The sequence below is a fragment of the Benincasa hispida genome, chromosome 8 (genome assembly GCF_009727055.1).
Source record: "Benincasa hispida cultivar B227 chromosome 8, ASM972705v1, whole genome shotgun sequence".
Lineage (NCBI taxonomy): Eukaryota > Viridiplantae > Streptophyta > Magnoliopsida > Cucurbitales > Cucurbitaceae > Benincasa > Benincasa hispida.
In genome coordinates, this window is record NC_052356.1 from 10,721,326 (window position 1) to 10,749,312 (window position 27,987).

General features: G+C 33.5%; 1 protein-coding gene and 1 pseudogene across 5 annotated transcripts; one reads left to right on the forward strand and one right to left on the reverse strand.

The window, feature by feature from the left end:
- Positions 1-3,108: 3,108 nt before the first annotated feature.
- LOC120083917 lies at positions 3,109-21,003 on the reverse strand (annotated as a pseudogene).
- Positions 20,357-27,143, forward strand: LOC120082534 (leucine--tRNA ligase, cytoplasmic). Of its 5 annotated transcripts, none has more exons than XM_039037738.1 (4): positions 20,357-20,571; positions 21,583-21,702; positions 23,361-24,986; positions 25,133-27,143. In XM_039037738.1, exons 3-4 carry the CDS (start codon positions 23,380-23,382, stop codon positions 26,796-26,798), a joined length of 3,273 nt encoding a protein of 1,090 aa, XP_038893666.1. In that variant the 5' UTR covers positions 20,357-20,571; positions 21,583-21,702; positions 23,361-23,379; the 3' UTR covers positions 26,799-27,143. The 5 variants fall into 5 exon arrangements, with proteins under 5 accessions (XP_038893666.1, XP_038893667.1, XP_038893668.1 ...); XM_039037739.1 differs by having other exon boundaries at positions 23,370-24,986; XM_039037740.1 differs by having other exon boundaries at positions 21,656-21,702.
- The last annotated feature ends 844 nt before the right edge of the window (positions 27,144-27,987 follow it).

Here is a 27,987-nt window from a genome sequence, read left to right on the forward strand (position 1 = left end):
GACTAAACTATGAATGGAACTTGTGAACTCGTGAGATGTGAACTGATTGGAACCCCTTTCCTGAAGGATGCCTTTGGTATTTATAGAGTTCGGGGTGAGAAGACTTCTCTCGTTATGATTGCATAGATGAGATGGCTTTAATTCCCTGACTGATTGGCGCCGAATATTTGTCACCGAAAGCTGAATGTACTTGTTATCGTTTAGCGGCTGTTTAGCTTAATTCGGATTCGACCGTCATCAGCTTTCAGTCCCATCGTAATTAATTATGCCTTTCACTCAGATGCGCACACCAAGTTGCGCCCACCAAGTTGCAGAAATCCTTCTTGAGCAATTGTTTGCAAGCACAATCACCGCAAAGCCTTGCTAGTTAAATGCTCACTCGGGGTGCCTAGGGCCCAATTTTTTTGCTCGAACTTTCTGGCGAGTGAAAATTTGAAAATGAACCCAGGGGTTCTGAACGATGAGAAAAAGTCATGCGCCAGACGATTTTTGGAACGAAGCTCGTTTGGTGCCGCAGACGGTTATCGAGCCCGGCGGGGGTGCCCCAGGGCCCAATTTTTTAGCCTGAAACCATCTTTAATTAAAGGGTTTTAATAACACTATCGTTAATGTCGGTTGCCTTAAATTCTTATAGTGTGAATAGGGATTATTTGAGATAAAACATTATTTTTATTTTTATTTTTCCCTTCTTTTAAGGTGAAAAGGATTTTTAGAGATAAAATCTATTTTTAATTTAAAAAATCCCTTTTATTTGAGGTGAATTAATGATTATAAATGTGACTTTTTTTTTATTAAAAAAATCCTTCTTTTAACGTGAATAGGGATTGCTAAAGAACTTAGAGACATGTATGACACTATTTTATTTTATATTTTAAAAAGTATGACACATAAACTTGTGTTATTCGAAATATATATTTCACAAGGAAGAACACAACTACTAAATATAAAAATAAAAATGAGGAGGAAATAACTATGTAACCAAGATATATACTTCCTAAAGAAAACTCAATGTAATCCCCAAAACGAAGTAACCGTTGGAGTAGAAATATGTTAGTTATCTTCTTACTTCATGCTACTTGATGAGTGCCAAAAGATTTGTCTTCATCAATCTTAGTTTGTTTTATATCAATGTGATGCATCAAATTACGTTTTCCTTTTTTTTTTCTTTGCTTCCTCTACTTTCTCGATTTCATAGCTCCCAATTATGCATTTTGGTAAAACAATAAGAAAGAAAAGAGATAAACGATGAAAACTTGGGGTATAATTGAGTTAATTTATAGAGGAAATTTATATTCAAATCTTAATTTAATTTAATCTCAAATCAAATGCTTAACCTTAAAATGTGATCTATTTTAATGTGTGTGTATGCCAAAAATAGTATCAAATTTTGATTTTTTTTTTTTTTTTGTATTTTTACGTGTGATGCTTAAAACTATGGAGAAAAGTTTATCTAGTGATTTAAATATCAAATTATCTAAGATAACCCTATAGTCATCATCTAAGAGGGACAAAAACGGAAATCAAAAGTTCTTCCCCATACACTACTACAGAAATTGGATTACTTTATGTTTTTCGAATATAAAATAGAGGGTATACTTGACGCTAATAAAAATGTCGTGTATTCGACTGTCAAGTATAATGTCATAATTTGATACTGTAAAAACGTTAAGAGAAATAATTTTTTATACAATTTCCGTGTCAAGAAATATAATACACTTGACACTGATGACATGTCAAGTGTATTAATTCTTGACACTTATTATTGTGATTACTCTTGACATTTTTTATTTGTCAAAAAAATCTTGACACGAAATAATGGTCAAGTAATCTAATTCTTGACACATTTCCAATGTCATCTATGCTTTTTTTTCCCATTTCTCATTTCCTGCATTACATTTGTTCCAATAAGACAATTTCATCAACTAAACAATTGCACATATTTCAGATCTACATATCAGCCCAATATATCCAACATAACAATTCGGAATACTAAAATAAACAATTCCATTCTTCTATTACTCATGTCTATATGAACAATTCCAAAATTTACAGGACCAATTGTACAGTCTATCACCCCACCCCAATATATGATAATTCCAAAATTGTAAGACCAATCTATATGTGCTATGTATTCCAAAAATCACAAGACTAAAATTATATCCTCCACCACACATTTCTTTGAAGTATATAACCTATAATGGCTGAACAAAATATTTACATAAAAAAAAAAAAAAAAAGTTTGGGGATCATTCCCATGTAGCCACATACACAAAATTTATAGGAAGTCCATCAGATATAACGACCTAAATATTCAGCCTATTCCACGCGTATTTCATCCAATTCAAGTTGCGAGTACGAGCTCCTCGTATCAACCTATAAAACATAGAAAGTGAAATATACATATTTATTTACTATTTACACTACCTATAATATTATAATATATATAAGTAGTTTAAAAACATACCGCATCTATGATAATATTCTTCTCTTTAGTCACGATTTCTCGCGTATATCTCATAACATAATACCCATATTCGACAGTTCCCACTTGTAAAGGACACTACAATACAAAGCCAATAATTAATACACATATCATACAGATGCATTAAATAAACATCATTCTATTAATTTTTTCGATGCTCTTATACTTACCTTTACTGTTTTCCAGAATGTGGTTTTTTGAGTCTTTTGCAAATTTTTTTTAGACTAAAATATGGTCATTGCCCTACATTCGTCAAAGAGTATAGCATAATGAAATAAACATTACACCAAAAAAAAACAAACAAACAAACAAACTCAAGCAAAGTTAGCTTACATATTTGTTATGTATTTGATCTCTTCTAGTGAATTTGTTCTTAATGAGTCAAGATAGTACTCCACGTCATCATACGCATTAATAACAATTAACGACCAATGATCACTAAATAAAATACACAACTAATTAGTATGGAACATGAAGGTAACTCATTACATTAAGGTAGAACAAAGTACAAAGAGCTTTCAAGTACAATGATCCCAACACAATTCTACATTGGAACAAAACAGGAAAAGGTAGAATATGAGTATAAGGTTCTGAACATGAGTATAACTAATTATACTTACCCAGAATTATAAGGAGCCAAACTAATATTTGATTAAATGTGGACTTAATCAAGAGCTTGAGAATGATCCTAAAGCTTTGGCTGCTCCTGCTCTTAATATGAATTGGTGATAAATGGCAGCTATGGCAGCTCCAATGAAAGGTCCAACCCAAAATATCCACTGTTCAAAACCACAAACAAATTAACATTAGACTAAATAATACTTTTGGAATTTAGAATGAAGAGGAAATTAAATTGGTTTTTATATATATATATATTTATACTTGATCATCCCATGGCTTGGATTTGTTGAACACAACTGCAGCTCCAAAGCTTCTAGCCGGGTTGATGCCGGTGCCGGTGATCGGAATCGTGGCCAAGTGAACCATGAACACCGCAAACCCAATTGGGAGTGGTGCCAAAACCTTTCATTTCAAATATTAAAAAAAACATTAATTCTATTTGTAATGTCATTTTCGATCTCATTAATATTGAATAGTATGGATATTGAACTTACGGGGACATGGGAGTCTAGCATTTCTCTTAGGATAGGTAGGAGAAAAAATAGTGTAAACGAGAACGAATGTACCGATGATCTCGGTAGCTAAACCGGTGCCGATGTTGTAGTCGTCGGCGAGCGAGTTGGCTCGACCACCGTACTTATTGTAGTGAGCGTTTTGGAATGCCTTCACCAAGGCACAGCCACAAATGGCACCCAAACTCTGAGCCGTCATGTACAATATAGCTCTCACCAGTGACACCTTCCGTGCTAAAAAGAGTCCAAAAGTCACCGCTGGATTTATATGTCACCAGGACACCACGGACGAACAACACCAGATTCACACGACCAAGCTTGGACGACGGACAACTTTTCGCACGACTAGGGTTTGGGGTAGGAGTGAAATGCGGCAGTTAGAGAAAATGAAATGATAAATTTAGGGCTTTTCATTAAAATAAGAAAAAAATATTATTAGGCAATTTTTTTATATTTTACTTGACATGAAAAAAAAATGTCAAGTAAGAGCTTCTTATACTTGACACGTGAAACGTGTCAAGTAAGACCTTATATTACTTGATACGAAAATTGTGTCAAGTAAAGGTTCACGTGAAAAAAAAACCCTTTTACTTGACATTTTTTTGTCCAAAATCATATTACTTGACGTTTTTTCCACAGAGACGTCAAGTAATTAAAAACTACAAGTATCAAGTAATGTTGATTTTGTAGTAGTGATAGCTTCTTTTAGATAGTATAGTATTTAGCGCATACATGTAGTATTTGATCAAATTTATTTGATCAAATATTGAATTTAAGTTTTTTTAAAAAACTGAAATGTTAAATACAAAATCAACTATGATCTATTTCGGATTCAATGTTTTATTGCTTTTATGCTTTTAAAGAAACGTCATCAACTATTAAATAACAATAGAACATAATGACGAGGGAGAAGGAAGACTTTACAACTATGAACAAATGTCTTTTCATTATCACAAAGACTCTAAGATCAACAAAATTAGGATGTAACAAAATTAAATAGATTAGATGAAACTCAATTTTTGTGATGAAATGGATAGAAAATAGGTCTTTTCTAAATAGGATATATTATTACTTAATTCTTTTGTTAGCTACTTAAATAGAATATGTGATTATGACTAAGAAAATGTTATTAATTATTTATGTTATGGTGGAGGTGGATGTGTGAGTATGTGGAGTAATTTATTTATTTAATATAATAATATTACTATTTTTAATAAAAGAATAGAAACAATTATATTTAGGTATTATTCAAAAGAGTAAAGTCACTTAATATAACAAAAAAAACATCTTATTTTATCATATACTAAAATTATTGTTTTATAAGTATAAAGTTGAGAGTATCTAAAATATTGATGGTTCAAACTTCCAACATAATTTTACAATAATTTATTGAAAATACTTAGTACGTTAGATTATTATGTTATAGAGACACGATAAGAAAATTCTAGGTAGAAAAAAAAGTAGAAAACTTAATCTTGTTGTAGGTAGTTAAAAAATTGCAAAATTATTAAAATTTTCAAAGCCTTAAAATCCCATAACCATAATTGTTTTTTCTCAAAGAAAATTTGTTATGGATTATATTTATTAATCTTTAAGTTCATTATCCTTGTCTTTGTTAATTTTCCATTTCTATAATGTTTTGCTTAATTTGTTTTTTACAAATGTTATATTAGTGTTGGTATTGCCCGTAAATTATTTTTCCAATTTCACAGACTTTTAAGTACTGTTACGAACTCAAATTGACGGAACATTAATCATATTAAAAATTTTGAAATTTTAATTCATTTATATATTTATAATTTGAAATACGATGCAAGAAGTTTATCGTATTATATTTAAATTATGAAAATTATAATCTTGCTAAAGATGCAAGGAAGGTGAAGAGTAACGGTTGGATTGGGTTAGATTTTATTTTGGGTTGGGTTGCGTTAAAAATTTTCAAAAATCTTAAATCCGAATCAAATCTCGGGTTATTCCATTTCAGGATCGGCCGACCCGACCCGACCTGAATATATATAAAAGCAAAGCAAAGAAAAAGACAAAAGAGAGTACACGGTGAGAGTCTGAGAGAGAGTGTTTTTAATTTTATTATATATATATTAAAAAAACAAAACAGAAATTGAAGTCCGAAGAAACGAAACCCTCGCCAGTCGCCTTCTTCTCTCGCCCTTGCCGCTTCCGATCAAAACAATCGAATCTTCACTCGCTCTCGCCGCTCCCGATCAAAACCCTCGCCGCTTCCGTCGAAACAAAACCCCTCGCGCTTAGTCGAACAAAAATCCTCCGCTTCCGATCCGGTCTCCGCCTTAGTCCCCTCGTCAGGTCCGGCCCACGCCTCACGCTTCCGACCCGATCTCCCTCAATTCCTTCGCTTCCAGTTCCAATACTTCCACGCCTCATGCCCAAGAATCTCGATCTCCGCCTTAATCCCTTCGCTTCCAAAAATTGAAGTCCAAAAAAAAAAAAACAGTGACCCAACCCGAAAATTTTGGGTTGGGTTGACCCTTGAACCAATAGGGTTCATTATTAGCCAACCCGATTTTTTGAATTGGTCTACAAATGTCTTCTAATCTGGACCATGTACACCCCTAAATATAACATAATAAAAATAGATTTACCTCTCATAAGTAGTTTGAAGGTTACTAAACAACACTACTTAAAAAAATTAAAATGATTAGTGAAAGAAATAAAAATAAAAACGAAGAGAAACATAAAAATAAAGAGAAAACAAAATCTCAAAATGTTCTTCGGAATGAGTATAGAAGAGAACCTAAAAGAAAAAAATGGGTTACGAAACTTTTAATATTCAATAATTAAATTATAATTAATTTCAACTAAAACACAAGTTTTCTTTACAGGTGAGTGGGAGAGAGAATAGTTGGAGACCTTTAATTTTATTATTTTGTTTAACAATAAGGTTTAATTGGGAGAAGAGGGTAAACATGGGTGAAATAAAGAAATTTATTAGTCACTTACAATAAAGTCATACTTAATTATAATATGAAAGATTAAGTATACGAAGACAATTACAATAAAACTAAATTACTTCATAAAAAGCCAAATTGGGAGAAAAGTTTATCTCCTATGGTCACTTTTATATACTTACAATTACGGTAAAATTATAATTAATTATAATATGAATTATTAAGTTTAAAAAGACAATTATAATAAAACCTAATTAGTTAAATGAATAATAAACTTTAGAGATCACAAAATGGGGAGAAAAGTTTAACCCTTCTAAACACTTGTATATATACTATAGATATAGATACATAAATGTACACGAAGAGAAAAATAAACATCTTTCGTCTTAATCTCAACTATTTAAATAAAGTCTCACGGTTGGTAATTATTTTATTTTTTGTTTTTAGTTTTTGAAAATTGTGCCTATATTTTTTTTTTCGTTTTCTTACCATGGTTTGTATCAATCGTAAGTAGAAGAATTGCATTTTTAGTCAAATTTCAAAAATAAAAATAGGTTTTAAAAAACTACTTTTTTTAGTTTTCAAATTTTGACTTAGGTTTTTGAAAATAGGGGTAAAATGTAGATATCAAAGCAAGAGATTTAATGGTAGAAAGAGTGTTTATGAGTTTATTTTATAATTCATTAAACACACATAAAGAATATTTTTTTTTTTAACTACTCTTGAAACATAAACTATTAAATGGTGAAAATTTAAAAATTACCATACTTAAGTCATCGAAGATTAAGATTGTAACACTTCATTCTTTTCCTACTTCAATTGTGGAGGTTGTGATTTGAATTTTCAATTTTTTTAAAAAAAAAATAGTAAAATTTTTAACCATGGACATCGAGCTATGTTCATGTCATCTTATAGAGATGCAATTAAATAAAATAAAATGAAACGAAAATTTTAAGGTAAGATTAATTGATATATCAAGGCCATGGTCTTGGTCATGTCCATTAATAGAGTAAAATTATATCTTCAGTTTTGTTTTATTGTTTTGATTGTCTTTGTCAGATAGAAATGTTCAATTTTTCTACGGGGACGAGAATTCGCAAGGCCTCGTCCCGAACGGGACGGAAATTCCCAGATTAGACGAGAAATGGAGGAGGGAGTGGGGGAAAAAATTCTAGCTAAATGGGGACGGGATTCCTCATCCCCAACCCGATTAGTTTCTACATGTTTATTTAGTATAGTTATCTAATGTTATGTTATTATTATTATTATATAAATATTACATTTAAATTTCAAATTTGATTATTTATTGAAAAAAATAATGAAAATATTTAAATTGAATATTTAAATTTAGATTGTATATGTGACTAATTTTATTTATATTTATTTCTTTCTATTATAAGAAATTAATTAGCTTTTAGGCCAAAATTTGGATAATTTATCTTTAAATTCAAATTGTCATGTAAAACTAACCTAATAAATAATTTAGTGATAAAGTTAATTATTTAATTAAAACTTGTTCACATTAGTGATTTAAATTAATTGATTTTTTACCAAAAAAAAGTAACGGAAAAAAAATTTCCGTGGGAAATCCGATCCCCCGAATTCCCCAGGAATCTCCGCCCCGATCCCCATAGGGAATTCCCCATAGGAAATTCCACTGGGATGGGGAATGGCATTCCCGGCCCCACCCCGCCTCGTGGACATCTCTATTGCCCGATGGTAAATTGATAAAACTAATTTGATTTTTTTTTTTTTATAAAAAATGACATGCCAGAAAGTAGTTTCTTTAAATATCATTTTGGTCGTCATACTTTAAAGTTTGTTAAATTTTAGTTCTAATACTTTTAATTGACCAATTTTATTCTCATATTTTAAATAAATCTTAAATTTTCGAAAATAATTTTTACTGAAATTAATTAAATAATAATAACATTTTTCATCCAATAAAATAAAATATATGAATTATCTTTTCAAAATTTTATAGTAAAAATGTATAAATAACAATTTTTTAAAAAAATAAAATCAACAATAAAATAGTATTTGAGACTAAATTTAAGATCTATTAAAAATATATAGACTAAAATTGAACAATTGAAAATACAAGGACTGAAATTAAACAAACTTCAAAATAGTATTTTAACCTAGTTTTCTTATACTTTTTAAAGGGTGAAATTATCTTTTTATCCTTACTTTACAAAAATATCAAATGCATAGAAAAATGATCCATCATTTTTCATCTTTCTTTTTTTTTTTTTCCTCTCTTTTCTTTCTCATTTAACCCTTTTTTTTTCCTTTTCATTTCCATCTATACAACATAGGCCGTTACTATACACATGCATGCATGGAAACGACACCTTTTCATAGCGAAATAAATGCCAAATAAATAAAGTCAATTAAAATATTTCATTAAAACTAGATAATAAAGTAACAGGGTACCCATAACCATGAAAACGAATCTCGAAAACTACAAGTCTAAAAATGAATACCAAAACGAAGAGTTCTAGACATCAATACTAAAATCGAAATCTTGAAAAGAAATCTCGAAAACATGCACAAAAGCATAAAACTGGTCCTAGTGGCTCGATCACGGATTCCACTTGTCATTCGTTGGCGCGTCTTTACCCTTACCTGAAAAATAACATGAAAATGATAAGTATAAAATACTCAATAAGTAACCCCACTACCGGGGTCAGGGTAAGCATTTATGTCAAATAAATGCTACAAGAACTGAAATTCTATACTAATAAGACCAAAAGATTTCTATTAACTGACTCACTCTTTTACCTTTCCCTTAGACGTACATCACTTTCATACAAATCAGGTCCGATGTATATCCCCAAGTCTTCTCTATGAATATAGGGATGTGCACCTCTTTCGTACACATGGTTATGTATACACCTCTTTCGTATACACATAACCCATTAAGCATGCACCTCTTTCGTACACCTCAGCCCCCTCTAAGTATGCATCACTTTCATACACACAGACCCTGGTACATCTCTTTCACACACTAGTGCTCCTAGACATGCATCACTTTCATGCACTCAAATAAATCAAATGTTGGAAAGGAAAAAAGATTACATCCAAGATCATACTACATGTAACATTTACCTGTTCACGAGTCCTATAAAATCTTGTAAATAATATCATGCGGATCAGTCTAGAAAAACATGTATCTCGTAAAAATGAACCAGCCCTAGTACATCTCTTTCATGCACTAGACTCCTTAAAACATTCACATAATGGATCGTTCATAATTTCAAGGTAAATCGCACGACATACATTCAGAGATCCAAAAACAAATCTCATAAAAACATGTACATCAACATATATCTAATTTCCGTGTAGTGCTATGGAATTTCAGTGGTAGTGTCATTTGTCTCATAATTTAGGCCCAAACTCAACTGTTTTGCTGATATACCTCGTAAAAATTCTAAATAATGCTCATACATATAACATGCTTCAAACATATTATCACATGCTCATATATTCTTTCTAAATAGTTCAATCTCAGAACTAACAAAATTGTCCTTAATCTTATCGCCCAACACAAAGGCGGTTCCAGTAGTAAAATTACTTACCTTCAGTCGAAATTTCAAGACTAGCTCAAGCAATCAAACACTAGCAGCACTAAACTTAACATTCCTAAACTGTGCCGAAAATGCCAACAAAATCGACCCACTAAATAGCAAATAAATTCCACACCAACTTCATCTCGAAGCCAAGATCCAACAAGAATAGTGATGAAGGAAAGAAAATATGTGCGGCAGATCAGTGGTGGCGGACGAGCGACGCACTCAGATCTGGCAAACGGCGCAACAGCTGGTTGAACGAGCGACGGTGTTGGCGGGAGGCGAGTAGCAGCGCGGCTGTTGGGCGAAGGGACAAATGACGGGAAGGAAAAATCTTAGATGGTAGGGGCGCTTCGTGAAGACAAAAGAGATAGAGAATTTGGGGGCGGGGGGTGCCGCACGTGAGGGAGAAAGAGGGAGGGAAGAGATAAATTCACATGAATTTAATACTCCAATTTTAAAACCACATGACATAAATACATGTGAATTTTAATTCAAAATTACAGATACAAGGGATGTTACATTCTTCCCATCTATAACAACCCAACAATTAGCCTGCATAATTTTGAATTTAATTTTGACAATAACTCTAGATCCATCTATAACCATCCATCTATAACCATCCATCTCTTAATTCCAATTCAAAATTAATTACTTCCCCCCAAATTGAATTTAATTTTGACAATAACTCCAAATTAAATTCACATAACTCCAATTAATTCCAAAATAATTAAATTGAAATTAACTTAGCAAATTAATTAAATCTCAAACTTCACATTCATTTATCATACTTTCCTCAAATAAATTTCAACATTCTCAAATTCAGTTTCAACATTTAATTAACAAAATAACACCCAAACAATTTTAAATTAGATTATCTTAACCCAAAATTCAATTTTTGTTTCAATATTCAAAATAATACCTAAATAATTTAAGGTAATTAAGTTAAAATACCAAAAAGAAAAAAAAATGGGTTGTTACATTTCTTCTTATCTCTCTCACTTATATCTTTTTCTTCTTCCCTCTCGTCCATTGCCTAATCCAAATTTAGGGCCAAACGATTTTTTTAGGTTGAATGGTCAAATAAGTTGTCAAATAAGCTTCGAGCATGTAAATCATCCAATTTGGTCAATTTAGCTTAAAACTATGGACTCAAATTTTAAATTGAGATCGTTCTTTGTGTGGGGTGTACTAAAAGCCAAAATGTTGTAAAATTTTGCTTAGTTTATGTCTGTAGTTGAAAAGAAGCGAAGAGATACATGAATGTTAAGTGACTATCTAGCTTAAAGGAAGTCGTACAGAAAGTGATATGACCAAAACAAAATCGCACGTTACAATTACACAAGTGTATGATATTGTGATGAACACTCGTTTATCACTAAAAGAATTTCGAGCTTTAATGTCGATTGACAACTGACATTAAAGATAGTGTTATTAAAGCCCTTTAATGTCAACCAACATTAAAGTCCGTTAATGTCGGTTGCAACTGAAGCCCAAAAATCAAATGAAGTCCTTTAAGTCGACATTAAAGCCCAGAATATGTCCGTTTTATCAACTATTGTCCGTTTTTTTAAATTTCGTTGCCGAATCCATTTTTCGGTCAAAAAATTAAAAACGACATTTTATATCTCGGTTGGGTCAGGAAATGTCCATCATTGTTTTTTTATTAAAAAGTATAAAAAAGATTTGCATGGCAAGCCATCAATATTTGTCTTCCACCTATGAATTTATCCACAAACAAGAATTAATATTTCCAATCCATTACACATACTCATCAAATATGAAATAAACACACTAATCACCAACATTTGTATAACAATAACAAACTTTCATAGAATACTTACACCAAGCCATATTTTCTCTCATTCACAAATATCAATTAGTACTAATTCCATGAATACTTAATACCAAATACCCCATAAACACAAAAATATTATACATAAATCTTCCAATAAATAGATCATGGTTAGATAAATTTGCATTCATTCTAAACAGATCATGGTTACTTACCCTGTATTATATGGAATAAGGACTAATTGGTCTAAATTAGTCAATTCTAGTTGATTGGCTAAATTTCTGGATCGAATATCTTGAGACTTCACGTGTGGCGATATTCTTGCTTGATCAATTATAAAAAAACTTCTTCGTAATATCACGACTATATTCATCCCAAAGATACCTAAACAAAGTAAAAGTTATTATTTAAACATGAAACAAAGTATACATGAGTGAATCTAGATGAGTAATACTTACGCAATACATGTCAAAATACACATGTAGCCTATTTCAACCATATTGCAATATTGGATCAGATCATCACGGCCTAAATAAATAAATTTGTCTCTTCCAAATATATGCTCGTCCAAAGTGATACGAATCATGTCTACATCGTTCATGTTATGCATGGCATGTCCGTTCAAGAGTTTGATGATACCATTGGCGTCAGTATATTAGAAGGACTGGCCGAAACTCTTAATTGTTGAATGGTCCTACCATAACCAAAGTAACAAAAATTTCAAATAGGAAAAATAATAAATAACCAAACTCATATACTGAAAAAGAGACATACTTTTTTCTCATCAACCATAACTACAAGTTCACGTGGCCATGTTAGGAAGTTACCCATTGCTTGATTTAAGGACTCTATTTTACCCTTTACAGGAATTGGTATAGGCAAATCTTCTCCCATGACAATGTCAATCAAAACTTTAACGGTTAAGCATAACACATCATCATCAAATGTTGTGGCTACTGCAACAATATTATCTACAGTTCCTATAGCCAAGTGGCATGGTGTCCCATTAACAAATTTAAAATAACTAATGTCATGCATGGTTAAGCACATACAATATGATTAAAATCTAAAAGTCACAACAAATAAATTAGCTCCAAATCTTCTTTAAGCATCTTCTTAGTATCTTCTTCTTCATATGCACTTAGTGCAACACTTCCAACAAATAATTTGGACTGATGAGATTGTCTGCTGTGAATTCTTTCTCTTGACACTTTACCATGTCGAACATTTTTTTCACTAGAGCCTCCTTCAATTTCTTGGCTCATTGAGGACTTTGGTTTTACTAATTTGAAATATTGGAAACGGGAAACAAAATCATCCATTCCTTTAACACGTCCCCAATGTTCCTCTGTACCCAATGCTTTGGTCAAAACATCTTCACCTTCATAGGCTTCAGCCGATTTATCCTGTAAACCATATTACAATTTTCACACAATATCTATATCATCACAAGTTTTAAACATTATATTATGTCATCTTAACTTTGCACAATATAAACATACAATTTGATTGGCACATTCTCAAGTAGCTTCATCAAAGTATTCATTATTTTTTCATTTTCTTGCTTCTTTCCATAAAGTCACCCGATAAGAAGGATCATTCGATAGGTTCTACATGAACATACATATTTAATTAGCATAAACATATTAGAATAAAAGATTTATTTTAAGTCGAAAAACTTACTAATTCTTGGGAAAGATTCGTATAACCCTTCCGAGAAATGTGATGATTATATACGCTTTCGCACGTCTTTCTGTTTGAAGACAACTGATTTCCTGTACAACAAATCTAGTTGAAGTTACCTATCAATACAATGATAATATTGACATTCAATTTATTTAGAATGACTTACATCTCATTCTTCACTCAATCGTTCATTAACGAATGATGTCCACTGATCTTGCTCTATATGAAAATATTGTTGGGGAGGAAATTGCAAGATCGAGGGTTCATCCTTAAATGGAAGTATGAACTTTTGAGTCAATGTGATCTTGAAAGTTCGTAACTTCCTAAATGCAGACATGAGTATACAATGTTTGGACTTAGAGTCCACATCGAACGACATATGCACAATGAAAAAAGTAGTTAAACAATAAACTAATAAACTACTATGCACATAAATTAAAATTTTAGAAAACATACCGGTACACAATAAAAAAGTTTATCTTTTAAATGGTTTGGAATTTTTTTCCAAGAATTATACATTATAGGTATTTGTTGTCGAACACAAACTCCTATATAACTTTGCATCTTCTTTGCTCCAAATCTAATCGGTCGTGTTCATTATAATCAATGGTCAACCTGCCCAGACGTTCTTATTTGTGCCAACTCAGACATTGTAGTTGAGCCACGTGGAATACTTATTCTGCTATGTTTTTTGTGGGATCATATTTCTATCATCCTTGCTGCTACTTGTTGAATTTTCTATGTCAATCTGCAAAAATAAAAAATAAAAAATATTACTCACACAAAAAACATATAATCTTAATATTTAAATACATATAACCATAGTAAATGACATACCAAGGGCACAACTTCAAAACATTACTCACACAAAAAACAAAGTAAAATGGCACAACTTCATCTTCTTCTCAAGTTCTTATTTTATTTACTTGTCTCTTTTATGATCCTATAAATATCATGAACAAACTCTCCACTACACAACACCATTGTATTCGATTTTCTTCACCACCTTTTCTCTCAAACATAACCAAAAACATTTCAAATAACTCCTAAATAATACTTAAACCACACCAATCAATAATCAACTAATTTCAAGACTACTAACCAAGTATATATTATTCAACTAATTTAATTCCAACATTTCAAAATTTCAATAAGCTTAATCATTAAAATAAAAATAAAATGAATTAAATAACTTTAAATTACTAAATTGAAAATTCATATGAAAATAAAATTATACAGTTCCAAGCAAACAACTTAAACAATCCATAAACTTGAAGAGATCCGAATCGGAGCTCGAAGATTGGAACGTCGGTGAGCATCTAACCTTTGCGAACAAAGTTGAGACGGCAGATCTGACAAACGATGAGCTGACCACGACGCCAGCGACCCACCTCTACGACTGGAACCACCGAAAGCCCACGCGCCGATGACAAACCACACGAAAGCAACCGAACAACCAGATAACCCACACAAAACCAACCGGACAACCGGACAAACCACACGAAACCAACTAGCCCACCAATCTGAAAAATCGAAACCCAACGAAAGCAACCGGACAAACCCCACGAAACCCACCGGAAAACCCACGAAAGAAACCGGACAACACTCGAACAACCGAGCAAACCATGCCAACAATCGAATAAACCACGCCAACAACCGGACAACCCACGCGCCGCCAAAGAACACTTTGAGAAAGCCCATGCGCCGACGGAAGCCAACCGAAAACGACTGGAGAACACTCACGACGATGACCCACCACCAGAAAAAGCCCACAATGACGAAGATTTAAGGAAATTTGGTGACGACAACCCACGGGAACACCCACGCGCCGACGAAAACCAACGAAGACCCACGAAATACCGGTGACGACAACCCAGAAACTGATGTGCATGACCAAGCTGAGAGCATCTATGACGACAAACCGAACGGAAGGCAACCGACCAACTGAGAGAAAAGAGAGTTATGTTTGGTAAAGTGAAGAGAGCACACGCCGAGGGTTCTGTTTTGGTAAAGTGAGATGAGGATCGAGCTGAGAGAAGAGAGAAATAAATTTTTAATAAAATTAAAAAAAATGGGAGACCTTAATGTCGGTTTAAACCGACATTGTAGGCCATCTTCAATGTCGGTTTAAAACCGACATTAAAGATCCATTTTTTTAACCAATATTATACATCGAGACTACTATTTTCAACCGACATTGAAGTCCAAAATTGTTGTAGTGTATAGTGTGATTGTGTCGCACATCCATGTGATCTCATAGAGTGCATATACAAACTTTTAGTATAACCATTTGATCTTATGATCTCACAACATAGTTATATGATCTTATAGCACTAAAAACCATATAGGCATGATATAAGATCACATAGTATTCTACATAAGATCACGTGAGCTTTTTACAATGGTAGTGGATAATTTTATTTTGGTCATATTTTCCTCTTCTATACAACTAAGTTTTAGCTAAGTAATCGTCATTTTCATTTGGGCTATCTTGTTCGCTAAGTAATCGTCATTTTCATTTGGGCTATCTTGTTCTTTTCAACTATGAATATACAATACGAAAAAATTTAAGGTATCTTATCGTTTAATGTCCCAAAATCCAAAATAATTTAAGTTAAACTTTGAGAGGTCATAGCTTTAAGCTCAGTCAACTAAATTGGATTATTTTTTTAGTATTTAGTAACTTTTTGAGATCTACATACTGGTAGGTAGCTTATTTGACTATTCAACCTAAAAAATATTATTTTGACTCTAAATTTGAATTACACACTATTTTTTTCAACATTTTAAGTTGTGGTGTTTAAGCAACGGTGGTATGATAAAGGAAAGAGAGGAGTAGTAAGAGAATATAGTGAAGAATAAGATAGGTAAAAAAGAGAAGAAAAGAAAAATGTTAGGGATAAGGTTGAAAAGAAAAAAAAAAAAGTGGAAATGAGAGAGGGAAAACAAAAATATATATAGATAGATAGATAGATGAGAGAGGAATGAGGAATGATATTTTCAAGTAACTTGTCGTTTTTTTATCTTTCACAAATAGCATCCTTTTGTCTCATTGTTTGAATGACTCATCTAGTTGCATCTCGGTCAGGATCGATATCAAGACGAGAACAAAAATTTTGTTTTAACATATTCAAACCATCGGGTTTTTTTTTTTCCTTTTGGAGGACAAAGATCGAGAATAACCATTGTTTTGTATGTTTTATTCCATAAACTTCCCTAGCATGCCTCCTCTGAATAGTCTATGTGGCCGCCTAGTTTCGACTACTATTGATTTTAGTTAATCCAGTAATGTAGACAGCCCAAAATATTATGTATATAATCTTTTTCCAATTCTATATTCATAATCTAAATCCCCTATTCAACTTTGATTCCCTCCTCATCATGAACTATTTTCGATTTATCTATTTTAATATCCCAAATAATCTTAAGTAAATTTTTATATGCTGTAATATTTTTCAAATTCCCTATTTGAATACCATTTAAATCTAATAAAAAAGATTTGAGAAAGATTACTTAAAAGTAATAGTTAGTATTGATATTTGTCTTGATTGTGATTCAACTAAGAAAATCCAAAAAATTGTTGGTTTGGATATACTATTTAGAAAGGTTAAAGTTTTGTTTTAGTCTCGATATCGATCCTGATTGAGATGCATTGAGATGAGTGTTTGTTACTATCGTGAGATGTTCTAGAAGTGTATTGTATAGAATAAATTGGAGAAATAAGTTCTAAGTATAAGTGATGCGTTTATGATTTGATGCGTCTAAGTAATGGTAACGCGTTTGGGCGTTAGAAATATGCACAGAATGCACACAACTCTTTCTAATGACGTTCAAGTTTTCCTAAACCAGACCAAGTATAAATCTAATTTAGGTTCCTAGCAAGTCCAGGGTCGATCTTAAGGATTCAGTTAATCAAACGCAGACCTTGCGTTGTATCTATTGTAGGGGTTTTCCTAAATGAATATAAGAAATGTATTATTTATACTAACTTGTTGTGCCTGTGCAAGAAGATACAAAAGAGTTTAGTAGTGAATGATGGATCATGTGAAAATGGAATTTAAGGTAGGTGGACGCGTCGGTCTAAGAACAATGTACACAACTAAGATCTGATGTGGATTAGATGGGATGATTTGCTTATCTTTTTGTTTATGCGTTAGGCCTTATTCAACACTTCTCAATGCGAATAACAAACAAAGCCTATCTATAGGGTGCATGCATCTAACACATAATGCAGGAAATACCAGTAAGTCTATCTCTAGCTGTACTATCCGTTCTACTTGATGCAGCTTAGTTATTCTTTCGAACAATCTAAGTTAAAGATGCTTTTACCAAGTTGTCAAGTTGGTTTGAGCGTTAGAATGAAGTTGTGCATAAAGTATTAATGTGTTCAACATAAACAAGAGATAAACAATAGTAAGTATGATGGATCAAACATATGAATTTTATAAAGAAACAAGGAGTCTTTACAAAAACAATATTCAATTGAATGGAATGAAAACGATAAATAAGAAGGAAACTGAGTCAAGCCAAAGAATACAATCTCTTGTAGTTCTTTGGCTCAATCTCGTTGTGTACAATCACTTGTATAGGTAATGGACAGAGTATCTTTCTCAAGAGTGGTTTCCTCCGCTCCCCAACCGATGGTGTTGGTGGTTTTCAACCCTTTTGATCGTCTCAACACCACGACACAGCTTCTACAGAACTAAGACTATAATTATAATTTACAGAGAGTAAGGATCTTGATGATTTCTGAACTCCTTAATTCTAGAGGGACTTCATCTATTTATAGGCGTTGGTCACGTCCACTTGGTGAATGGGCAGCATTAAAGTCCATGCCCTGGTCAACATTAAAGTCCATGCCTTGGTTAGCCGCCTGATTCTCGGAAGCTTTTCAGACGCCGCATGTCACTTGGAAGCTTTTCAGACACTTCCTGCTGCAGATGCTCATACTTGCAAGTGGTGATGTGACACAATTAGCCTAGAGCAATGAATCTTCTCTACGTTGAACTCCCTCCGACGCATGGCCCATGCGTTAGAGCTTTTCCTGCGGCAATTATATAATGTGTTAATGTTAATCCTTGCGTTGAAATCCTGCAATTCAGTGCGTTAGTGCCGCGATATTTAGTCATAAAACTTCTTTTGCATGAGTTTGTTGATGTTTGAATAAATCCATGTGTTTCTACTAAAAATGAGGAGAGTTTATCATTAAAAACCTTAGTTGTTCCAACTTAAGAGCAAAAATAACTTGTATTTCTACAAGTTATCAATGAGTCATTAAAATAATCGACAAAAATAAGTGCTATTTATATAGAAAACTTTAAGAGTAATTTTTAACCCTTTAGGAGAGGTGTTTGATAAATGGGTATGAGTTATTGGGTTGGGTGGGTATTTATTACCCATGTTTGTTAAACCCATAAAGAAAACGGGTTATTAAAACTCCTCTTTTACCCACTCAAAACTCCCCTTTTTTATCCCCTCAAAACTAATCCTAAAAATCAATATATTTTCATTTCTTTCTCTCTTCCCTCATCTTTGCTGTTTGGATCCATATCTGATTTTTTTTTTTTTTTTTTTATCGTCAAACCTTTGGATTCTAAGTATCGAAAAAAATTTTGTCGTAAAAATTTTTTGTGTTTGTATTATGACACAGATATTATAAGTATCGAAAAGAACATATATTTTGTGAATTTTTTTTGGAAACGGCCACATATTCGGCCGGTTCATATTATTTTTGTGATCTTATGAAAAATGTTACTGTACTACATCACATTCTCATCATCATAATCAAATGAAAAGTAATTATCCTATGTACAATTTCAATTCCAAATATATTATCCATATTATATAAAAAAAATAAACTTATGATATGTGAAATAATAAAGTTAAGTTAGCAAGATCAATATATATACATACAATATATCACTTAGTAATTGGGATAATTACCTTCAATATATATACATACAATATATCAATTAGTAATTGGGATAATTTTCTTCAATATATATACATACAATATACAATATACCAATTAATTTAGCAGTAATATAAAATATATTTTGTTGGTATGTTTTACCGATTGAAGAGAATTAGAATTATTACAGTTTTTGAAAAGAATATATGAAAAATAATCTATTATGTTCTACAAATTAAGAAAAAAAATTGAGATTGTCCAGTTTATGTCATAAATGATTTGAGAAAATACGTGTATATTTGAAAATTAATCAACAATAGTAAAGCATAAAACTAAAAAATAAAAGAATGAAATAGAAAACAAACAGTAGAACTAATCTCATTCACAAAAAACTGCATCAGATCTCCAACTCTCAACTTAACTCAACTCTATACAATAAATACAGACAATAATTATCAACTCAACTCTGCAAACAAACACATACAATTTAACTCCCCAGATAATTTAACTCTCCAAATAATAATTACCAACTCAACTCAACTCTCTACTTTTATCACGCACCAAACACACCCTTAATGATATTTTCACATATATGATGTATTTGTAATTTAGGGATACAAAGATAATTTTATCTTTAAAAAAGTATAAAAAAAAATCAATATTAACAAACATGTCATTTTTCCTTTTTTCTTTTTAATTGTTTAATTTTCTTTTCCATTCTTTTTCTTCTCGTTGTTGTTTATTTGTGTCTCCTTTATTCATTTTCTTTTAAAAAAAAAAAAATGTTAATTGTGTTTATTTTCAATAGATTTGACAAATGAAATAAACAAAATAAGAAAAAAAAAGGGGGCAATCTCATTTTTGAAGTTAGCCCTAATTTTCATCTTTCCATTTCAGTTACGGCCTCTCCACACTCGGCCTCTTTCCCTCTATCTATATCCCTTGCAAGCTTCTGCCCTTGTAAAACCTCCGATCGGCGACCACCGCCCTCACGGCGTCAACGGACGGCGGCCTACTGTCACTCTCTATCAACCGACTGGTCTTTTAGCTTGCAGGCTCAAAGCTCGAGTATGTCATTTCACCTTCTCCACGATGTGATTGATTTCTTCCAAAAAAATTCTATTTCATTTGTTTATTGTCGATTCATGCGATTTATGCTCTCTCAACTCTAATTTCTCAATGAAATTTTGTTCTGCGTTCGTGTTTAATTGTTTTAGCTCCAACATGTTGGTAGATTATGCAAGTACTTGGACTGTGTTTACAGTACGTAAAATGTATGATATTTCATGTGCGTTGTACTGATTTTTTGTGGGAGTTTGCAGCGGTGTCTTGGAATTTGTTTTTTTTTTTTCATAAAATCAAAATAGAATACAACCCTCCCTCGTTTCTTCTCACTCGCATTGCCGCAGCCGCATTTTCCTCTGCAGTCGCATCCATTGGCATCGCCTTTTCTTTCTTCTCTTCCAATCTCCCTGTCTGCTGAACTGCTCCGGCACGCATGTCCACCGGATTCTTCTACAAGAGCTCATCGCTTAGATTCATACTTAGTCTTCCATGACCCCCGATCTCTCAGTTAGATCGTTGTGAAGTCTGCACAGTTCAAGATATGTTTTCTTTGGAAGTCCCTGAACTTTAAATTGTGTCCAATTGGTCTCTAACGTTCAATTTTGAGTCTAATGGGTTCTTGAAAATTTCAAATTTTTTAATAATTACTTGATCTATTAGATATAAATTTAAATTCTATGTCTAATTGAACTCTAAACTTCCCTCAATTATGGGGTTTAGTAGATATTTGGATTTTAAAAAATATCAAAGTTCATGACTAAATTTGTAATCTTAAAAGTTCAGGAACCAAATAATCACAAACATCAAAGTTTAGGGACAAAATTTGTTACATTTTCCATGTTCATTTTGTTTTATTCTCTGTTCTTCTGCTTTTTATCCTTTTTTTATTATCTTATTAGTTATTACTATTATTTATCTACAGCATGGAAGTATTTGTTCTTCTTTGTTCTTATACTTTTAAGCCTATTTTTCAATATATATTTCATCTCATTCTCAATAGCATTTGATTTACAGGGCAAGCATACTCTATCTATTGTTGGTTTAATAATTTACTAGTCTCTCACTGGCTTTTTCTCATTCCGTGAAGAGCTTTTTGCCGTTCTCCACAAATCGTCGTGCTGTTCTGAATATAAGGTATTGGCATGACTTTAGTCTCCCTTCGTCCATCCCTCCTTTTGAAGTTCCCTCGACTTCTAATCTTAGAGTTTGTAAAGGTTTTGTTTTAATACTAATCTGTGTGTGTGTGCTTTATCTCTTTTCTATTTTTGGAGAGGATGAATTTCATTTTGTCAATGGGGGTTCGAACCACATTTGAGTTTTTTAATTTTAAATGTCAAGGGAATGACCCAGTTCATGGATTGAACCAATTTAAGTAGTAACCTGGACCGATTAGGGTATTTAGGTATTCAGTTCACTTTCATTCCTGTTTTTCTATGTGAGTGTCAAATGAATTATTTTATTTATTATTTATTTTTTCTGTGGGAGAAATTCCCCAGCCCAAATGTTGTGCTGAACTCAAAATGAGTATGGAGTAGATACAATTCTCACTTTTCTGTGGGATTTTGTCATATATTGTTGTAAACTATAATTTGATGTTTGCTCATCAATAATTTTGTAGGGGCATAATGTTTGATCTTGTAAGTCTATTGTGGACTTGTAGTAGTATGTACACAAGTAATTTTAGAGGCTAGACTTCACGTGCACTCCTAAGCTTTACTTTCTTTTATTTCTTGTGGTTTTTGAAATTCCATCCCTGCATGTTTCAAGATAGTAGGAAAAAACTTTGGAAGTTGTACCCTTTTTATTTTTCAATATGAATAATTCGAGTAAATTACAATTTTGGTCCAAGAGTTTTCACTTGTGTCTAATTGGTTTGCGGACCACAGGAAAAACTCTTGGACAAAGGTAAATTTAGCCTAATAATTATAATTGTTGAGAGTGGCAATGATTAAAATGATTTGCTAGGAAGATGATCTCATCAATGGGTCCTTTCTGCTGTATTCTCTGTCGAAAGGTGGAGGAAGTCCTAGATCACCTTCTTTGGGGTTGTCAGTTGGCAAGGTCTGTGTGGATTTGCTTTCTGCAGGGGTTTGATGTTTAGATAGTTGGCCAAAGGGATATTCACGCGATGATTAGGGAGTTCCTCCTCCATCTGCCTTTCAAAGAGAGAGACCGTTTCTTGTGGCTTGCTAGGGTGTGTGCTATGTTGTGAGATATTTGGGGGAAGAGGAACAATAAAGTGTTTAGAGGTTTGGATAGGGACCTTAGTGAGGTTTCATGTTTTGCTTTGGGTTTTGGTCTCGAAGCTTTTTGGTAATTATTCCCTATGTAACATCTTACTTAGTTGGAATCCCTTTCTTTAAAGGGCTGCTTTTCTGGACTTGTTTTTTGTATGTTCTTGTATTCTTTCATTTTTTCTCAATGAAAGTTGTTGATTCTATAAAAAAAATTGATGGTTTAGAAGCAAAGTCCCCAAATTCTACTAGAGATTGATTAATTTTTGAATGGTACTTCTTGTTTATTTATTTCTATACTTGGTAAATATAGTCCCTTAAATTAGGATCATCGTTGAATGGATTTGAGTTCTAAGATGCACCTTGCCTATCACTCTTCTAAATGGGAGTGGTTTCTCGCACGATTTGCAAAGTCTTAAATGACGCATGGAAGTTCATTTATTAGTTGAATTGTTGGAATTTGACCTACTTGCATATTGTGTAAATGTTTTCCATATGCCTTAAATTTTTAGAGTGCTTCCTATTGTGTAGTTATGATATTGTGTTGAATGCCTGCAGATTTTTCAGTCTTGCAGACATGGCATCAGAGAGTGGGAAAAGCTTTGCTAGGAGGGACAGTCTCCGAGAGATTGAAGCGAAGGTTCGAGTTTTATGGGAAGAGAATGATGTTTTCAGGGCAGAGGCATGTGAAACACCTCCTAAAGAGGGGGAGAAGTTCTTTGGAAATTTCCCCTTCCCTTATATGAATGGATTCTTGCATATTGGTCATGCTTTTTCCCTTTCAAAATTGGAGTTTGCTGCAGCATATCATAGGCTGAGAGGTGCAAACGTCCTATTACCATTTGGTTTTCACTGCACAGGAATGCCTATCAAGGCCTCTGCTGATAAGCTTGCTAGGGAAATCCAACAATTTGGTGATCCACCTGTCTTCCCTCGTGAAATAGAAGAGCAAGAAAACTTGAAAGCAGAAGCTGAGGAGACAAATGAAAGTAATCTGACATTGCCTGACAAATTCAAGGGCAAGAAATCTAAGGCAGCCTCTAAGTCAGGTGGACAGATGTACCAGTGGGAAATAATGCGCAGTTTTGGTCTGTCTGATGGTGAGATATCCAAGTTCCAAAATCCGTATAACTGGTTGACATTCTTCCCTCCTTTGGCCATGGAAGACCTAAAGGCTTTTGGTTTAGGTTGTGATTGGAGACGATCTTTTATTACTACTGATATCAATCCATATTTTGATTCATTTATACAGTGGCAAATGCGAAAGTTGAAATCCATGGGGAAGATTGTGAAAGATGTTAGATATACTATATATTCACCCTTAGATGGCCAACCCTGTGCAGATCATGATAGGGCAACTGGTGAAGGGGTTCAACCACAGGATTACACACTGATTAAGATGGAGGTTGTGCCACCTTTTCCTCCTAAATTGGGAGTGTTGGAGGGTAGAAAAGTGTTTTTAGCCGCTGCAACATTGAGACCTGAGACCATGTATGGTCAAACAAATGCATGGGTACTGCCTGATGGTAAATATGGAGCATTTGAAATTAATGATACTGATGTATTTATTATTACCGAAAGAGCCGCCCTTAACTTATCCTATCAAAAATTTTCTAGGGTTCCCGAAAAACCTACTTGCTTGGTTCAGCTGACTGGTAATGATTTGATAGGCCTTCCATTGAAGTCCCCTCTAGCCTTTAATGAGATCATTTATGCTCTTCCCATGCTTACAATTCTCACAGATAAGGGAACTGGTATTGTGACCAGTGTACCTAGTGATGCTCCTGATGATTATATGGCGATGCATGATCTAAAATCAAAACCAGCTCTTAGGGCCAAGTATGGTGTTAAAGATGAATGGGTGCTTCCCTTTGATATTGTTCCGATCATTGATATCCCAGAATTTGGAGACAGGGCTGCTGAAAAAGTTTGCTTGGATCTAAAAATTAAAAGTCAGAATGAGAAGGACAAGCTTGCTGAAGCTAAAAGATTGACGTATTTGAGAGGATTTACTGATGGAACACTAATTGTTGGTGAATTTGCTGGAAGGAAAGTACAGGAAGCAAAGCCTTTGATTCGGAGCCAGCTAATTGAAACTGGCCAAGCTATCCCTTATAGTGAACCTGAGAAGCGTGTTATGTCTCGGTCTGGAGATGAGTGCATTGTAGCTCTTACTGATCAATGGTGACTATCTCCTATAACTAATTCTTTGGTTAATGAATAAACATATCACTATTGACTCAATAATCTTTCTAATCTTCATGTTACAAAAAAAAATATTTTTGTTTATAGAAATATTTCTAATCTCTATTCAACGGTATTCCTAACAGGTACATCACATATGGGGAATCAGAATGGAAGAAGTTGTCTGAAGAGTGCTTGGCCATCATGGATCTGTTTTCTGATGAGACAAGACATGGATTTGAGCACACACTGAGTTGGCTCAACCAGTGGGCATGCTCACGAAGTTTCGGACTTGGAACGCGTATCCCTTGGGACAAACAATTTCTAGTTGAGTCATTATCTGATTCCACCATTTACATGGCTTACTACACCATTGCTCACTTGTTGCAGAATGGGGACTTGTATGGATCAGGTGACTCTGCAATAAAACCTGAGCAGATGACAGACGAAGTTTGGGATTTTGTCTTTTGTGGCGCTGAAGAACCAAAATCAACTGACATCTCGCAGTCAATTCTTAAGAAGATGAAACAGGAGTTTGAGTATTGGTATCCATTTGATCTTAGGGTTTCTGGAAAAGATCTTATTCAGAATCATTTGACATTCTCTATTTACAATCATACTGCAATTATGCCAAGGCGCCATTGGCCTCGTGGGTTCAGATGTAATGGGCACATCATGCTTAATTCTGAAAAGATGTCCAAGTCTACAGGGAATTTTAGAACTCTGCGTGAGGCAATTGAAGAGTTTTCTGCTGATGCCACACGATTCTCATTGGCTGATGCTGGTGATGGTGTCGATGATGCAAATTTTGTATTTGAGACTGCAAATGCTGCAATATTACGTTTGACTAAAGAAATAGCATGGATGGAAGATATTCTACAGGCTGATTCTGCTTCATTCCTTAGAACAGGCCCTCCATCAACTTATGCCGATCGGGTATTTGAAAACGAAATCAATATAGCTGTCAAAATGACTGAGCAAAATTACAAAGATTACATGTTCCGTGAAGCTCTGAAGACTGGTTTTTATGATCTCCAAGCAGCTAGGGATGAGTACAGGTTCTCATGTGGTGCGGGAGGCATGAATCGTTATTTGGTTTTCCGTTTTATGGATGTCCAGACGCGACTCATTACTCCAATTTGTCCACACTATGCGGAACATGTTTGGAGGGATCTGTTGAAGAAGGAAGGATTTGTCATTAATGCTGGCTGGCCTTCAGCTGATTCTCCTGATTTAACTCTCAAAAGTGCAAACAAATATCTCCAAGACTCAATAGTTCTGATGAGGAAGCTTCTTCAAAAGCAACTTTTAGGATCCAAAAAAGGCAACAAGAAGAGCGCTCCTGTCACAACGGTGATTGAGGACAAGAAATTGACCGGCTTGATATATGTGAATGAGCAATTTGATGGATGGAAAGCAGAATGCCTTAGAATACTCCGAAGTAAATTTGACACAGCTAAACGTACATTTGCACCGGATGGTGAAATAATGGAGGCACTACAGAAGAGTTCATTAGGGCAGGCAGCAGATTTTAAACAAACACAGAAGCTGTGTATGCCATTCTTGAGGTTTAAGAAGGATGAGGCTGCTTCACTTGGGGTTCAAGCCTTGGACTTGAAGCTTCCTTTTGGGGAGATGGATGTTCTTAATGAGAACTTGGAGTTGATTAGGAGGCAAATAGGTTTGGAAGAGGTGCAGGTTTTGCGTGCATCTGATGCAGATGCTCTTGCGAAAGCCGGTGCTTTGGCTTCACTGTTGAAGCAGAATCCTCCATCTCCAGGGAATCCTACTGCGATTTTCTTAACAAATTGAGAAATATATCGAAGGCATATTCTGGTGAGGTTTAATTGTCTTTCTGGCTATATACTCAACTGTTTTATTAGACTTACTATTTTTGTTTGAATCTATACGTCTTTTTTATTTAATTCAAAACTTCCTGTCTTTTAAAGAGTGAGTGCCGTTTGGGGAAAAAATTCATTTTTAATAGGTCGGTGTAGTTTCCGTTGAAGTTATAGTTCGAACACATTGGATTGTGAACTTGATCAAATGGGTAACACTGAATACAATATTTCGAGGATGGGTAGGATGTTATGATTGTGTAATTCTAACTTTGTAGTCAATCTTCATTTAGACTATTCTTTTGGCTACCTGTCATAATTTATAGTTTCTTGCAGCATCCTGTTGATGTTGAAGTATGGGGTTCATGGTTTTCCTTTTAAATTCTATATTGCGTGCTTTGGTTATGAAGATGTTTCAGTTTTGCTGCCTGCTGCCATGAATGAACTACTTATTTTGAATATATAGAATTGAAACTATGTAAGTTTTTGTTATTGCTTAGATAACTTGTTTAGTTTGCATCGTTTAACAGTTCACAATTCCTTTACAGAAAAAGAAAGGAAAAAAAAAGGCCTCATTTGTATCACACACTGTTGCTAATATTCACATGTCAGTTGCTGTGAATATGATAGACTATATTTCCCCCATTTAAATCAAAATATGCTAAAATCTTTGATTTTGGACTGATGTTTCCTTGCTGTTCGAATTAAGTAAATTATTTCTTTCTTTTTTGGTTTATTATTTTGATCTGTATGTAATTTGTGGTATTTGGTTTTAATATGGTGATGAGATAGAAGAGGGTTGTCCAAAGACATGATACTATTGTCCAACATTGTTTAGTATCTGAGATTCATACAAATGCCCAGTTGCTTATTATGTTTTAAATAACATGGGTTCCATCTCAAAACCAAGTTGATTATGGGAAGGGTAGTCTATCTATATCTTATAAAGATTGTGGAGTCTCTTGATTTTTCCAACGTGGGATCAGCAACATCATGTAATGGATTTTCCATTATATTTCTTGGTGTGCTTATGGTTTAGTTTATATTTAATCGGTCATTGTGGCTTGGAGTGTAAATTGGTTGAAAGAATTAGGGAGTGTTTGTGAGGTAGAGTTATGGTTTTCCGTATTTAAAATAGAGGAGTGTAAATTGGTTGAAAGAAT

Excerpts from the sequence above, each read along its gene's own strand:
- LOC120082534 (XM_039037738.1), top strand. The coding sequence starts at position 23,380 with ATGGCATCAGAGAGTGGGAAAAGCTTTGCTAGGAGGGACAGTCTCCGA. Across the intron at positions 24,987-25,132 it reads GTAGCTCTTACTGATCAATG|GTACATCACATATGGGGAAT; the intron begins GTGACTATCTCC and ends TATTCCTAACAG.